This window comes from Aphanomyces astaci (assembly GCF_000520075.1).
Source record: "Aphanomyces astaci strain APO3 unplaced genomic scaffold supercont1.19, whole genome shotgun sequence".
NCBI classification, from domain to species: Eukaryota; Oomycota; class Saprolegniomycetes; order Saprolegniales; family Verrucalvaceae; genus Aphanomyces; species Aphanomyces astaci.
The window spans coordinates 85737-102567 of NW_009798282.1; the positions used below are offsets into that span (position 1 = coordinate 85737).

Sequence of the window (16831 nt, forward strand, 5' to 3'; positions counted from 1 at the left end):
AACAGTATAAACGTAATCCGGAGTACCTTCCAGCGTTTAACCATGGCGTATGAGCAAGTGCAAGGAGGAAAATACAGCTGTAGTAGCGTACTGGTACAGTACAGTACTGTCTTTGTGGAGCATTACATATCCAAGTCCTCTTGGTTTTTTCTTGGGTGTAGGGTGCGATGGTAACGTGATGCTAACAGGTAATATTAAGTCTAACGGTTTAACCCCATCTGAGGCAAGATTACGCTTGAAGGTCACTAAAAAGATTGCATAGTGCCATGTCCCTATTTCTGGAGGATTATCCGGTCATTTTCCGGAAACTCAACAGCACCACCGCATGTACAAGATTTTGTCAACGTTAATCAATGGAGAAGGTGAATGTGCAGCTTGGAGCTGCCCATCAAGGCTCCGAGGCAACGCTGAGTCGCGCAGAGGACTTCAAGGAGAAGGGAAACGATGCATTAAAGGCGTTTAAGTTCCCTTTGGCCGTCGAGATGTACACGACGGCGATCTCGCTCATCCCAACGGCCATCTACTACTCGAACCGTGCTGCCGCCCACATCAAAATGGAGAGCTACGGTCTAGCGCTTGAAGATGCGTCCGAATCCATCAAGATCGATCCTTCCTACATCAAAGCGTACTACCGTCGCGCATCGGCGAACCTCCCTCTCGGTCATTTGAAGGATGCATTGCGGGACTACCGCACGGTCGTCAAGATGAAGCCGACAAGTGCTGAGGCCAAGAGCAAGATGAAGCTGTGCGAACAGTTGATCCGCCAGGCTGCGTTTGCCGAAGCCATTCAGTCCGAACGCCATCGTCCCTTGAGCGAAACCATCGACGTGTCTGCCATGGGTTCGTCATCTTCTTCTCTCCCGCGTCTCATGCTCGATCTTCCATGTCCTCGTAGTCGTGGACTCGTCATACGATGGCCCGCACCTTCCGGAGACCCCCCCATCGACCGAGTTCATCACGGACGTGTTGGATCACTTCAAGCGCGGGAAGCTTTTGCATCGAAAGTACGTGCTGCAGATCCTCCTCTCGATGAAGTCGATGCTGCAAGCGTTACCGAGTCTTCTCCGCATCCCGTTGGGCTCGGACGCCCAAGCGCACATCACCGTCTGCGGCGACACCCACGGTAACAACGCTACCATCCATCACCATCTCGTCACGTTGTTCCAGGCCAATTCTACGACGTGTGCAATATCTTTGCCCTGAACGGCCTTCCCAGCGAAACCAACCCGTACCTGTTCAACGGCGACTTTGTCGACCGCGGGTCGTTCAGCTTGGAAGTGGTGCTCACACTATTTGTGATGAAATTGGCGTTCCCTGGCCACGTGCACCTTCTGCGCGGCAACCACGAGTCCAAAAACATGAATAAGATCTATGGCTTTGAAGGCGAAGTCAAGCACAAGTACGACGACGTTGTCATGAACTTGTTCAGCGAAGTGTTCAACTGGCTGCCCCTCGCCGCATGCATCGAGTCCAAAGTACTCGTCGTACATGGCGGCCTCTTCCACCAAGATAACGTCACGCTTGCAGACATTGAAAAGATCGACCGCAACCGAGAACCCCCCGAGAGTGGTACAGTTTGTTGATTTATATGCGAAGTTTGGGGGAATGTTGGAGTATTTTTGCTCATGGTTTTCCAAATTTGACAAATGACTTCAATCGCTGGACGTGCGACACATATCATGTATTGAATATGAAGTTTCAGAGGTACTCTTTATGCATATGGTGCATGTGGTAACATTTCAAAAATAATATTCCATTTTCGGGCAAAATGGGATAAATGAAAAATGCTATTTTCAAAATGGAGGTAAAATGCCCATTTTTTATTAAGGCGTTTTGAACCCCTTCAACGAGTAAATCCCACTCGGAATTATTGATTTTGGGTTAAAACTCTTCAAGCAAGACATGGTTCAAGATCAGATTTGTTAGTTTCGGCCCCAAAATGGCCTGAATATTGCAATATTTCAGGTTACCAGAGGGGCCCTTAGCCAATCAGAGTGCAACCTTCGTTTATATGTTCACAAATCATATGTGTTTGGTCGATTTGATGGCGATTTCAAGAATCCACATACTTGGCACAGTGGGTGGAAATGCACAATACTGTTATCCTTGATCCCGAAATTTGGACTATGTTTGTCCTGATTCTTTGCCAAATCGATCAATCGAATCTTTGTACTCACGTTTGTATGTAATCTAAGTGTCACACTAATTTCAGTCACACGAATGTTGAAGTCGTCCAAGAGTGGAATTGATTGGCCACTGATATATTGATCTGCGTTTTGATTGGTCGATCGATTGTCTGTCGATTTGGTTATGCTGATTGATCACTCTAATATCGAATATACTTGACAATACATTGTAGGTTTGATGAGCGATTTGATGTGGAGCGACCCGCAACCGTTCCCTGGACGAGGACCGTCGAAGCGTGGGATTGGATTGAGTTTTGGGCCGGATGTGACCAAGTCGTTCTTGGCCCACAATAATTTGGGTACGAGTTGTAGAGCAATGTGAAATGCAATAACATATATTGACCAACTAGAGTTGCTCGTACGGTCGCATGAAGTCAAGGACGAAGGCTACTTGGTCGAACACGACGAAAAGTGTATCACAGTGTTTAGTGCCCCCAACTACTGTGACCAAATGGGCAACAAAGGGGCGTATATTCGGTTTTACCGGGACCTGAAGCCCCGATTTACCCAGTTCACGGCTGTGGTATGTCACTATTTTTTATAGCATTATCGATGAGCTAACCAGGCGGTAGGAACACCCTCCGATTCGACCGATGGCGTATGCTGGCAACATGGGCGGTATGTTTGGGTTGTAAAAAGACCATCCCCCAGCTTTCGGCTGGTTAGGTCGGGATTCCACTTTTCAACCAGAATACTAGTAATGTATATCATTTCTCAGAGGTCTACCTGCTGTCGTAAGGCAACGCTTGGAGCCCCCCAGTCGCTGAACATTTCATGTTTAGAAAGCTAACTTTATTTACACTCTGCCATATGCGATGGACGTGATGCTTTACAGCATATCTGTAACGGACTTGTCCGACCAACGTTACCATCAGATTTGAAAACCGAAATTAATCATCATTCATGATACAATCACTTTGCAGTGTCCGGATGAACTGTATCCGGAAAATCGGTCTTCGTCAACGGATGAACTTTATCCGGAAAATCGATCCTCGCAACTCAGTTACTAGGTCACCAAACCAGTTCGTCACATATTTCGGAAGAGCATGAATGTTTCAGTGAAAGCCTCTTGTATATCCAATATACTTTAGCTACTGACGACTTTCTCTGGTATTTCTAAAAAATAAGTGATTTCCCCATGAGTCTGCAATTCAGTAATATCCAAGTCATTTCCAAAATGACTCGATAGTAAGCAAAAACTGAGTAGATTGCAAGCAAGGACACAGTTTCCATAATAAAATAGTTCAGATATATTTATACTTGTTTTTTGTATGCAAACAAGTTTATTATTATTATTATTTTATTGTATACAAACTTCAAATGATTTACTAAAAACCAATGTACTGTATTTTCAGCGGCGGCCACTCACCATGGGAGACAAGAATGTACCCCGCGAAGTACGGCTGGCGCGGGCAGCTTCCGTCGCAAACCGCTCTGCACGGCGCTGTAGGTACCTGCGTTGGTTCGCAGCTCTCTTTGAGGTGTTCTCAGCTGCCATACTCTTGTAGCGTGCCATGACGGCACGATAGTGGTCATTGTCCTCGAGGCGCAAGGGCATCAAAGTCGCGTGGAAGTTGGTAAGGGCAAACGTGAATCGCTGAATGTCATCATAGAGTTTCTCACCCCATACAAATGTTGCGTAGGACACCTTCCAAAGCGAGCACACCCGGCCAAAGAAGTTTTCGACAACGACACGGTCAGAAGAAACTTCCTTGTTCCTGTCCATGTCAAATCGGTCTAACGTGTAAACTCACAGGCTTCTTCTTCGGATGTATGGCACGCGCCGACGCCGCAACGCCGATATATCCCTTGTCCACAAGGACTGCCCACGAGGTAGGATGCTCTCGGAACAGTTTCCCGTTGTCGTTGATGGTGTCGTCGTAGTCGTCCTTCGCGAGCGCTTGAGTGTGTTGGTCCAGGCGGCTTCGGAACATGGTGAGGTCAGACACCGACCCTGGCTCGTGAGGACTCATGTCGACAAGCAACCCCTCAGGTGAGACGGAAGCTTCTATCTTAAAGCCGTACAGCTTATGTTTTCCACTGAAATAGTGCTTTTGTTCACCGAAGCGGCCGGAGGGACGATGGGCCGGCTGGAACTTGACGTCCGTCGCATACAGTGCATAGGGGTAGTGAGTGAACACCTTGTCCTTGGAGCGCAGCGTCGTCATGCGGTGCAGAGACACGAAACAGGCGTACAGGAGCTTCGAGCACACGCCGACCACCTTCACGACGAGTTTCTCCAAGGTTGGTGCCTTCAGGCCGAAGTCCACAGCGTGCTTTTCCCAGGTTTGGTAGTGTTTCATTACCGTTAAAGTAACAAAGAACGCGTCTTTGGCACTTGTTGCGGACTTCCGACCACGACCGTCATTCCAACGTGATGTCATAGCAGATTCAGCATTCCCCCAGATGACCTCGAATTCCTCCGGTGTAAAGTTTGTTAACACACGGAATCCTTCGGCGCCAGCGTCAAGAAGGGTCTTGTCCATGATGGGGTTGGTGGTTTCGTGGAACTCGTCCTCTTCCAGGACGGCATCGCCGTAATCGTCCAGGCTTTGCTGGATGTAGAGGTTGTCCGAGGCAGTCTGGTTCTGGAGGCACTCGAGCATGGACGACACGTTGAGGCGCATGGTACACAGGCGATGAAAGAGTGATGAATTATGAGTTATGAGTAAAGGAATGGTTAGAAGGCACTCTTGAGGATAACTGGTTGAGCCGTCGTTGTGAATGGCGCGAATCATTTCCAGCCAACGAGAATTTGAGTCCAAGGGCGATGGAAATATACCTCTATATTTTCATATTTGATCAGTAACTTCATATTTGACAAGTAGATGAGTAAATTACGAGGTTTCTTGATCACTGCTGTAGTTGTCAATCTTTCAGCCAAAAGTCAGTAAATAATTTGATCGTATATATATCGTCAGTTGAGGCACAAAATGCGAAATATCTCGATGTGATTCCAATATATTGCACTATTTGAGCAAAAACTGTATAATTGTTCCAGAGGCCTACTGTAGCGTTCGATCTTTCACTCTGGTTGAAATCTCATATTGAATCACGCTGGAACTTCTGATTGGCTGAATATTCTTGTCCTTTCTTTAAGATTCAATTCAGCGGCGAGATTCAATATGACAGAGCGAATCCACAATATCTGTCCCATATTAAGTTTTGAAAACTTCAGGTAATATAAAATATTTCAATACAAATACCAGCATAATTTTATTCATGACTAACAAATTGTAATGGACAAACTGAATTCGTAGGAGAAATGTTCCTACTATTAATCCAATTCTCCTATATAATTCCTACGTATTTCAACTTATGTCCAAAAAAGTTGAATCTGGATAAAGTAGGACCACCTTCGGAAAGAGGAAAGTGTGGGCAATCCGAACTAGATACAGTATGCTGTTTTATCTCAAGAACCGAAACAAAATTCAATGATATATGAAATATACAAAGTACTTGTATAACCATGCTTAGATTTTGTATTCTGGAGTAATAACCAGAACACATCCGGATAAAATCGGATAAACCCGGATAACCCCGGTCATATCCGGCAGAGTTTGGCGCCAAGTGCTGGGCGGGTTTTGGCAATCAAACTCAGCTCACTTCGTCCAGGCCAGTCATAACAAAAGATGCGCAAGGGGCAACACAAGAAGAACCTCACGGACAGTGAGTGCAACAACCTCCTGCAGCACCCGTTGACCCGCTGTATTCCTCACGGAAAGATTCCAATGGGCGCAGCCGATGAGATGGCCAAGATGTTCGGGTGTACTCCAGCAACTGTCGAACTGACGGGCTCCAAGACCATCTGCCGCCCTGTCCACCAGCGGAAAAAGGGCCAAAGCGGACGCAAGCCACTCCACTATTACCTGCCCGAGCGCATCCAAGCTATCCCGCAGTCCCGGCGCTACTGCTTCCGCTCGGTAGCCCATGCTCTGGGCATCCCCAAGTCAACTCTCCACGCCTACTTCAAGCGCGGTGTCATCGCGCAGTACTTAAGTGTGTTAAAGACGTCCTTGACCGAGTCAAACAAGGTGTGCCGCCTCAACTAGGCACTGAATCATGTCCGTGACATCGACGGCGTAAAGTTCATCGATCCCATGTACGACACCGTGCATGTAGATCAGAATTGGTTCTTCATGACCCGACTTCAAAAGAAGGTCATCGGAGCCACGGGAGAGAAGATCAAGCAGCGGTCCTGCAAGCAAAGCGCCACGTACTGAAGGTCATGTTCTTGTCTGCTGTCGCTCGTCCGCGCTGGGACAAATCCAAGCTGAAGAGTAGGTTGATGGCAAGCTCGGAACGTGGAACTTCACCGAAGTGGTCCCAGCTCAGCGTCGCAGCTGCCGTCGGGACGCTGGAACACCAGTTCTGAAGCCTGTTCCCTTCGAAGAGAGAGACGTACAAGGCGATGTTAATTCACACGGCCGATTGGTGAGTCCAATGCCGTCAAGATTCAGCAAGACTATGCGCGGCCGCATGTGCCTCCTACCGACGCCGATGTTGTTGCTGCCTGCAAGGCGGAAGGATGGGACATGGAGGTTGTCTTTCAACCTCCAAATTCGCCCGACCTAAATGTCCTGGACCTGGGCTTTTCCCGCGTCATCCAGTCGCTTCAAGTCGAGAAGCATTCAACCAGCCTCGAGGATATCGTTGTAGCTACCGAAGCGACGTGGGCACATGTGAGTCCGCTGATGCTCAACAGGAATTTTCTTACCCTGCAGAGATGCCTCGAGGAGGTCATGCTCAACAAAGGTGGGAATGACTATAAGATCCCACATATGAAAAAGGATGCATTATATTCTCGTGGCAGGTTACCAGAAATGGTTTCCTGTGCGAGAAATTCTTGGAGTTTTGGTTGCGCATACTTAAATGGGGTGGACTATTCTGCTCATATGCAAAACCTTCAACGCGAAATTCTAGAGAGCATGGAGTTGGGTGAAATTTGCACTCAATTAGAGGCACTGAATATAGGCCACGACACGGATGTTGACGACGACATTGTCGCTGCTTTGGGCCTAGTTCAATTGTTGGATTTGTAGCAGTCAAAATATAAGTATGAAAAATGAACATTCTTTCTTGGAAATTTGATTTTGCAAAAACGAACACTTATTATGGGACAGAGGTAGTACTACAGAGTGTACTATAGTACTACGTAGTACTGCATAACGTGGCCGACCATTGATGTTTTGCTTGGGTTTCATTTCGCATATTTCAGCCGTTTTTTCGTTTCGCACTATTATAGTAGATTGAAACATAGGTCTTTCGATAGGTAAGAGGATCTCCACCGCACCTCTAAATTTGCTCCCTCCATAATCCACGTACTATTTGATTTATTTCTTTCGAAGTAAATTCTTTATATAAGTCTTATTTAATAAAAATAAATTTTAATTCTTTTCTATGTAGGGAAAACATACGCCAAACACACGTCCTAGTTAGCAAATTTAGGTTAAGATGATTAGGTTATATTTAAATTATCAGATTTAATTTATAAAAAGCTTATTAAAAATTATAGAATAAAACAATTTGTAATATACATAAATAGTAATTAAATTAAATTATATAAATAATAATCTAAATAGTAAAAATGTCCTAGGTCTAACTCACTTGTACAACTGTGTAAAACTGTACTTTATAACCAGACCTCGAATCGACCAATTTGGAGGGACCATAATATCACCTTGATATTTCTGGATACAAAAGTTTAGGGTGCGTTTGGTAACACTTCAAAAATAATATTCTATTTTCTCGCAAAATAGGATTAAGGGTGCGTCTGGTAACATTTCAAAAATATTTTTCCATTTTCTCAGAATATGGGATTAACCCAAAATGCCATTTTCAAAATGGAGGTAAAAGTCCATTTTGTAATATGGTGTTTTGGACCTCTTCAACGAGTAAATCCGACGTGGAATTATTGGATTTGGGTTAAACCTCTTCCAGCAAGACATCTTTCAATTTTGATCAGATTTGTTGAATTCGGCCCCAAAATGGCGTTTTGGGCCTGAATATTGCAATATTTCCGGTTACCTGACGAACCCTAATAATATAATACAATATGCCATCCCTGATCGTTAGAACATATCCACCACGGTTTTGATAGGTCTGGTTAAATTTCGGGTAAAACACACTGCCAGTAGTGGAAATTTTAAATTGGAAGGTACTTACTATACTAATGGTGCGTCTGGTAACCGGAAATATTGCAATATTCAGGCCCAAAACGCCATTTTGGGGCCGAATTCAACAAACCCGATCAAAATTGAAACATGTCTTGCTTGAAGAGTTTTAACCCAAATCCAATAATTCCGCGTGGGATTTACTCGTTGAAGAGGTCCAAAACACCATATTACAAAATGGACCTTTTACCTCCATTTTGAAAATGGCATTTTTGGTTTATCCCATTTTGCGAGAAAATGGAATGTTACCAGACGCACCCTTCGTCTTTTATCAACTTTTTATAAAGAACCTAAATTTCAAATTTGACAGAATTGTACTTTTTATCTTTTTCAATATCGAATTGTTGTGGTATTTACGAGGTCACATGTCAAAAAATCATAAATTTCCTAAATCTTGCAGTTGTCTCCACAGAAGCAGATATTTTGAATATATAGACGGTTTTGACGAGTTGCAACGTTATTATGTCCAAGACATACATTTGTACATCTTGATATCTTACTCAATGACTGATGAATCAAGTTATTTCCGAAGTGATATCATAAATGCTGAAAACCAAATATTTCATCAGGAACGACATTCATGCTCAAATAATATTCAATTTTAATTCCTACTTGATGTTTCTATCGAAAGCCGCAAATTTGTACTCCATACAAAATGCAAGTACACATGGCCTACATCGAAGTTCTCACTCCCAACATGTCCTTTGACAATTACCCACACACTCGATCGGTTGGAGATTATAGTGGTGTGGTGGACTGTACACAAGTTCATGGACGGCGGCAGACGCAATGTCGACTACAACGGGAACGACAGATGCTGTGTTCGGTTGGAGTTTTGACCAAATGGATGGTTTGAATCCTCCACGGGTGTGCTCAATTCCCAACGCATCGGAAACGTCCATCAAATCGGCTTTCTGCACGAAAAGCGTGGTGTTGCGTCCTGTATGCACTTGTGATAATTGGCATTATCCATGATGACGATAGTGTTGGATATCACAACATCCACCAAAGCATCCAGTAAGTAGCCGAACGAGACAACAAAGTACGTGTGATCAAATATGCCGTGGTAGTCCATTGTTTGATTTCCATCAATAAACTTCTCATAGCCCAACATGAAAGACACGGAAGGATAACGGTCGACAATGGTAGCAATGAAACAAAATCGGAGGCCTTTGTTCTGGCCTTGGCCTGCACATCCAGGTCGCCGGTTGAATCGTACAATGATATGTCGTTCTTGTTGTAGTGCTCGTGGATGAAGGTCTGGTCAATGTAGACGATTGTTCGACGGTATGTTGGATGTATCTGTATCATAGCCTGACACATGAACCGTACGTAGTTGTCGAGAAGGATCGTATTGGCATCTGTGAGGGCCAGTAACTTCTTCCCTGCTTCGAGCGACGCAGGTAGCCACAATGTTTCACGAACGTTTGTACCGACCACAGTGTCGTTTTACGTTCCGTGTTGACGTAGGGGTCGTACGAGAGGTGCGCAATTTCGAGTAAGAAGACCGCTACGTCTTTGGTAACCACGCGGGCTCGGAATTGACGCTTATCACGCACAAATTGTTGGACCCATGATATGACGTCAATGGTTCTGGGAATCCGAGTTTGTCTGTGTGAGGTGTTGGACAGTAGCTTAGCGGACACTACCGCCTTACTGTTACTATAGCCGCGCCATCACACAGCGTGAACTGTTTTTCTTGAACTTCCAAGGATTTGAACAATTTCGCTTGGAACGTCACTAGATTTACCATTTTTGCATTAACCTGTCGGAGACACAAGTTGGACACAGCCTGAACTGTTTTTCTTGAGCTTCCAAGGATTTGAACAATTTCGCTTGGAACGTCACTGGATTTACCATGTTCACATTAACATTCGGAGATACAGGTTGGCTCGTAGAAGGTCCAGTCTTTCTTCTTCAGTCGAGGCCCTAGGTAGATATGACTGCACAAATTGACAAACTTCATGGAACATTGCGTCATCCACATCAAAGTCCCCATTTGTAGTCATGGAGAGTGCAAGAAACTCGCAGCCTGTGTCCTCAATAGCATATTATGTTTTCATATTATATTATGTTACAAAGGGGATGAGTTTTCAAAGTACATTTGTTTCAATTTTTTATAGTTACTCTTAGATTGCTCGCACAAAATCATTAAACTAACATATCCATTGCAAAAAGCCGCGTTTAAATTGGACAAGTATGTCGACCAGTACGAGTCCAAGACCCCTCGATAGCTTGCTGTAAAGTAACACTTCTGCACCAGAATCGTCTATGGTATACCGATTCTTGCTGGTATCATCTGCCACCGGATCCGTACTAGTACTGTGACCGTCTTCAAAGAATATCTGGTTTATAGCACTCTGATCGAGTAGCTTAAGTATAGAGGTCGTGTTCATTTGGATCCTTGTGTTACTGCGACACCCCTTCAAGTTGGCGTATGACGTAGATCGGCATACCGGCATATCGCTATATATTTGAGTGGCTGAGGAATATCTAAAGATATTGATCATATTTGCTGTCAATTACAATAATTCTCGATTTATTCACTGGGTATTGATCTTATGTCAAAATAGCTAATCATTCGATGGATCTTCAAATTGATCATAATTTGCGTTATTTCCAATATACCCTTAGCAATATATCCAATATAAAGATTTTCTTGAGGCCGAGGCTCTTCCAAGCCCCACGTTGGTCGTCTGCATTCAAGATGTTAGACCGCTTCCAGAAGCTGCTGCCTTCGCTCGAACGGATGCCCAAGCGTGAGAAACTGAAGAGCCGTCCAAGGCAATGCTGAAGCGGATGGAACGCTCCCTCCCTCTCCTAACCAAGTGGCAGAGCGTGACGAAGTACTTGCAACGTCGCCACTGCTCCGCCGCGAATGTCCGTGACATCTTTGACAAAGTACTCTCCGAATGGCCTTCGATGGAAAGTCGCTTTGCTTCGGAAGCGAGCATCGTCCACTGGAAGGAATTCGAACACGCCGTCGTAGTCCTCACAGCAAATCAAGCGCCTGATGGACCATCAGGCGCTTGTTTTGCTCGGTGTGGATTTTTATCATGTCAGTCTGCTCCTCAGCAAAATTGCTCATGGTAGACATCGATGCCGCTTCACTTGCCTGGACCTTGGGATTGCGCAGTAGTGTTCCCCACGCGACGAACGCTTCGATGTCGACTCCAACTTGCTTGGCCACCGTTTCGATGCTTGTGCAAGTGGCGCCGACGCACACAGAGCCTTGAACATAGGGTGGGACCGTGTAAGATATGCCGTAAGCAGAGTGACGATTTCGTTCTTGATGTTGTTCTTGTTGTCTTGCATGCCAATGCATGACAAAAATAGTTCCGCTTGCTTCCGTGCAAGCTTTTTCCTTGTTGCAGCATCGAAGATCTCGAAGGCCGGAGCCACCACGGCCTCAGCCGGTCAACAACTAAAAATGCGGGCAACCTTCTGGTCCTCGTTGAGGTATTTGAAACGTAAACAAACGCCTTGTTTGTTGCTGTCATGTTCCAGCTGCAGCGGTTAAAGGTAGATTGCGGCGACAACTCGGACGAACCGTTGGTAAACTGGCTCCTCCACCGCACAAGGATATGATGCCATATCAGCTAAGAATCCTGCCCGTTGGCATATGGGGTTATGTAGCCGGTTGTGATATGTGGACCTCAGGCAGAGTAGCAAGTGACACCTTCATTGTAGCCGCTGCATTCAGAGGACCCTGACGACCGGTCCGAGTTGTTGGTTATGCATGCCAATCAAGGGTATCGACGATATCGCGTCCCATATTTACTGGTGCTTCAAAAAATGTTACTTGCCGTGAAGGGCGGCATTGGGCGTCGATTGCATCACCACAGCAGCAGCCATTGCGGTAAGGGGGCAACGAAGGAATTCCTCGTCATACAGTAAGTAATACAACGAAAACCTTATTGAAATGATGGCTTCAGTCGTTTAAGCGAACGATTAGTACGCCGGCAGTGCTGATCGTGAGATATGCCTTCTAGAGTGAGGACAGGTCCGACGCACAACAGAACAGAACAGGTACCTGTGTTGTTATGTATCATCTACACAATATGTGCATAATTGTATATATAATATTTCACCATTGTATTACTTGTAGACGTTTTTAAGGTTTCCCTACTATTAACTAGCTCACCAATCATGTCGGCACCGACGTCTGTGGCGATGGAAGAGGCGCTAGAACTTGTCGGTGTTGTTGGCCGTGAAGGTCCATCCAATTCTTCCACGTTGACGGTGCACGATGATGTAGTCTCCCTGAAGAAGTAGGTACCGTCTGCGCTTCTTGGCGCGGACACACCGGACTACATGTACACAAGCCCGCTTCATGAGGTTGGAATGTGGATTGGGAAATACTAAACATTTGACTGGATTATTGTATTGTATTTTTTGAAATCTGCATGTGAAACAATTTTTTCTACACCAAGCTACCGTGGCTCCCATAAATATCCGTGCAGTGGATATATTTTGGCAGAATGGCGCCTTAGCAATCAACACGCATCTGTGAAGCAAAGTAAAGATACCAAGTGATAGACAAGAGTTACTCCAACACGATGACATGCATGGAAGATCAAACGGTGTATATCATTGAGCTCAAATGTTGGAAATATTAAAAGTACCACTGTCAAAAGTGTCCGTACAAAACACAACTACTACATGGAAATTGAAATTTATCGATTGATTAAAGGCTATTTATTAGTTAGTACTTGGTTGCTCCATCTTTGTTGGAAATAACCATACCATAACGACTCGGACAAACATTTGCTTGATATGTGCTTCGGAAACGCACTTAAGTGGATTTACACATTAAATGCGAATAGTTGTACCACAGGCCTTGTCCGGGTAGCGGCACGGCCTGCGGCCTACCTGCCGCTTTTTCCGACAAGAGGAATCGATTGGACATTCGGTGAAGTGCACGATTGGGGCTCACTCCTCGCCAAGGCACCGCCTGCACAAAATTATACACACAACCTCCGCTACGCTGCGGAGCGCAATTTTGTGGTCGGATGCTCTGTCGTCGCTCGCTACTGTAAAGCTGATCGTTCTTATGCGGGTGTATACAATACACAAGTATGGCCGAACATATTTCGTTCGGACACTTTCACTCGGACAAAATATGTTCCCCTTAAGTCCAATACAAATGTCAAATATGTCCGACTGAAATTGTCCGAACGGTGTCCGCAAAGTGATCATATTCACCCATGTCCAATCTCTTTGACATACTAGAAATGAGTTTACGTACATATTCTACAGACTTTTGGTCCCAAATATGCTGTAATCCTGGCCTTGAGGTTGTCGAAGGATGTCGCCGCCGGCTTTTTACAGAGTTTTCTCCCGATATAAGCCCACAGGTGCTCATTGAGGTTCAAGCAAGTCGGGGTTTTAGGGAGGATGCGGCAGTACGATGACTTCGTATTACTGATTTCCACCCGACATTGGAACAGAGCGAAAAACGATTTTTTCACACGATATTCGGATTGACAGGTATTACTTTCACTCAAGGTTGGCTGCATCCAACCGATTACTCAAAACCGAGAGTTCACTGTAAGTCCGTGCTTTCGTTGGAACATGAACAACCACCTTTTTGCAAATGATAGGCGATCGGCCGTTGGGATGGTGAGTTCGTAACAGTCAGCTGTGGCCTGCTTTCGGATGAGCTCCCCGGTGACTCACACACCAAGCTCCTCGCAGCAACGTAGAACCCATTCAACGAGCTTTACTTCAACGGCAGTCAGTTTAACGTCGCGATCAATGGACCGTGTCTTTATGTCGGCACGCAGACTTTGTGTATGGTAGCGTGTGATCGTCCGCCCCATACTGTAGTTAGTTTTGATGGTGCAGTTCATAGATTCAAGCCTTCTTTTGCTCACACGGCTAATTCAGAATACGTAGCACTGGGTTGTTCTATATGCCTCATATACAAGGCGTGCTTGTCTTCCAAGGTCATTCGCGGCTTCATGTTTGAATTCATGTTTGAAAACGAGCTTACCAAAATACGCTTACTTGATGGACATTTGAATGTTTGAAAAAAACCTTGACAGTGTTATTCTTTTCTACGAATTCTTGCCCGTTTCTGTAGGGAGTTGATAACGCAGAGGGAATTGTAAACTGATTGATTGGCGTTATCTACATGCATGACTACTGTGACTATACTATATCTAATGCTATACATACGTGAGCTCTGCAGAAGGAACTTCTGGTGTCAATGGCCGAGCACGCCGCACGCCAATCGAGCTTGGTCGTAAACTGACGTCAACAGTGACGTCTGTTCTCATTGGTCGATAACCCTATGACGCCACTGGAGTGACGTCGCTACATTCTCCCCCGGTTATCGACTTCGTCGCTTGTATATTCGCTCGCAGATCTTGAACCAGTCGCTTGAAATGGGAAACATGTTTGATGTCCCGCTCAATTTCCCAGGTAGCTTCGTATTCGGGCAAGCCATGCCACTTTGACGAGGTACTCTTTTTTGCGGTTGAACTGCCGTTGCTTCATGAGCTCTTCGACGATGAAGACTTCGTGGCCACTGTCGTCCAAAAGCATTGAAATCGCTTTGGGTATGGGTCGGTTGGTAAACCGATCCGTTTGGCCTGGGCACTTCTTCAGTCGATCGACATTGAAGACGTTGTGAAGACGCTTCATTCTCTTTGGCAACTCCAACTTCATAGCATTCGGGTTGATTACATGTATGATCTTAAAGGGACCAATGAACTTCGGTACTAACTTTGGTTTCTCATCCTTGTTCACCAACTTCGCATGCTTGACGGGGATGTTGCGTGTCGCTAGCATTACAAACTCGCCTTCGCGAAACTCCAATTTGGAGCGCTATTTGTCGTAGTAGCTCTTTTGACGAGCCTGGCTTTGTCAAGGTTCTCAAGTGCCATCTTGACTAATGCTTTACGTTGTTCGGAAAAGTTCTTCGCGTACTCATTCAAAGTTTCAACTTGACTAAGAACGGGGTTACGCAACTTTCTGCCCGTGTCCACTTCGAATGGAATGAGTCTCGTCGACGCTGGAATCAATCCTTGGTGCGCATACTCAATGGTGCCGAGGTGCTCTGACCAGTCATGTCCGAGGTAACTGACTTGGCAGCGCAAGGCATCTTCGAGTGTCCGATTTTGGCGCTCTGTGGCTCCATCACTCTGCGCTCTTCCTGCAGTCGTCATGAAGTGCTTGACTCCCATGATTTTCATGAGCTCCTGCCAAAACTGGCTGGTGAACTTGGAGTCACGATCACTGATAATGACCGCCGGTAGGCCATGGTGCCGCACTATTGTGTCGAAGAACTCCTTGGCCACTTGAGGAGCATCGACAGTCGACGTCGTAGCACAGTACTTGGGTCGTTTGGACGTCTTGTCCACGCACGTCATGATCGCATCCTTGCCATTGGATACAGGCAAACCCGTGATCCAGTCGATGGAACCGTGTGCCAACACTCATCTGGCGACTTGATGGGAATCATCTTGCCGTTGGCTTTGACACTGCTTTCTTGTAGCGTGCACAGGTTTCGCAAGTAACCACGTAGAGCTTGACGTCGTCCTCAAGTCCCACCCAGTAGTACCATTGTGCAATGTGAAGTTGCGTTCGACGCACACCTGGATGCGCCGTTATGCTGGTGTCATGACTCTGCGAAATGATCTCGCCTTTCAAGTAGTCGTCGTTCGGCACACACAACTTCCAAACTTGGTCTTTCGACTTGACGAAATAGAGTCCATCATTCATTACGAACTTATTGTCGTTGGCAAACTCCTTCGTCTTCTCGTACGCCTTCAGGAACCGTTTTTTCAGGTTCGAGTCCATCTTCACCATGCTGTACGATACTTCTTCCGCGTGATGGATGACGAGTTGTTGAGGAACTTCGACTTCGACACTACCAACGCACTCCTCCCCCGGAGAAGGCAAGTCCGTCAACAACTGCAATGTGCGGACATCCATGCACTTGAAGGCCGCGACGCGTGTCGTCCACTCATGAACACGACGATAGCGGTCGTAGCATGAAGAATCGCAGTGATGCACTGTGCAAGTGTTGATGTGAATGTCAGCGCGTGGAGGGCGCGACAATGCATCTGCAACCACGTTCGTCTTGCCTGGACGATGGTGCAACGTGAAGTCAAAACTACTGAAAAAATCCAACCAACGTGTTAACTTTGGCGTTAAGATTGGAGTCTTCAGAAACCAGTGACAAGTCGAATTGTCGGTGAACACGTCGAAGTGAGATCCATAGACGTAGGGTCTCCACTTAGTCAGTGCCAGCTTGATGGCATACAGCTCCTTTTCATGAGCAGGCCAGTTGCGTTCTGCGTCACCAAACTTCTTCGAGAGGAAAGCGATTGGGCGATCATCGCCTTCGGCATCCCGCTGTGAGAGCACTGCACCACAACAGTAGCCCGAGGCATCCGTGGTGATCATGAACGGCTTGTCAAAGTCAGGCAGTTGCAACACTGGAGCCTGTTGCAACGCCGCCTT

The 16831-nt window shown here is 45.9% G+C and overlaps 4 protein-coding genes across 4 annotated transcripts; 2 read left to right on the forward strand and 2 right to left on the reverse strand.

The window, feature by feature from the left end:
- The first annotated feature begins 336 nt into the window (after positions 1-336).
- H257_08472 (hypothetical protein) lies at positions 337-2916 on the forward strand. The gene is made up of 6 exons (XM_009834343.1): positions 337-840; positions 896-1123; positions 1168-1569; positions 2360-2485; positions 2537-2709; positions 2759-2916. The coding sequence occupies exons 1-6, from the start codon at positions 354-356 to the stop codon at positions 2819-2821; spliced, it is 1479 nt and encodes a 492-aa protein (XP_009832645.1). The 5' UTR covers positions 337-353; the 3' UTR covers positions 2822-2916.
- Positions 2917-3537: 621 nt separating this feature from the next.
- H257_08473 (hypothetical protein) lies at positions 3538-4813 on the reverse strand (the record flags this gene model as incomplete). The annotated part of the gene is made up of 2 exons (XM_009834344.1): positions 3538-3923; positions 3967-4813. The coding sequence occupies 2 exons, from the start codon at positions 4811-4813 to the stop codon at positions 3538-3540; spliced, it is 1233 nt and encodes a 410-aa protein (XP_009832646.1).
- Positions 4814-5818: 1005 nt separating this feature from the next.
- H257_08474 (hypothetical protein) lies at positions 5819-7228 on the forward strand (the record flags this gene model as incomplete). Its single annotated transcript, XM_009834345.1, has 5 exons — positions 5819-6220; positions 6275-6402; positions 6471-6534; positions 6626-6941; positions 7161-7228. 5 exons carry the CDS (start codon positions 5819-5821, stop codon positions 7226-7228), a joined length of 978 nt encoding a protein of 325 aa, XP_009832647.1.
- A 3951-nt stretch (positions 7229-11179) lies between these two features.
- Positions 11180-11674, reverse strand: H257_08475 (hypothetical protein; the record flags this gene model as incomplete). Its single annotated transcript, XM_009834346.1, has 2 exons — positions 11180-11369; positions 11481-11674. The coding sequence occupies 2 exons, from the start codon at positions 11672-11674 to the stop codon at positions 11180-11182; spliced, it is 384 nt and encodes a 127-aa protein (XP_009832648.1).
- Positions 11675-16831: the final 5157 nt, after the last annotated feature.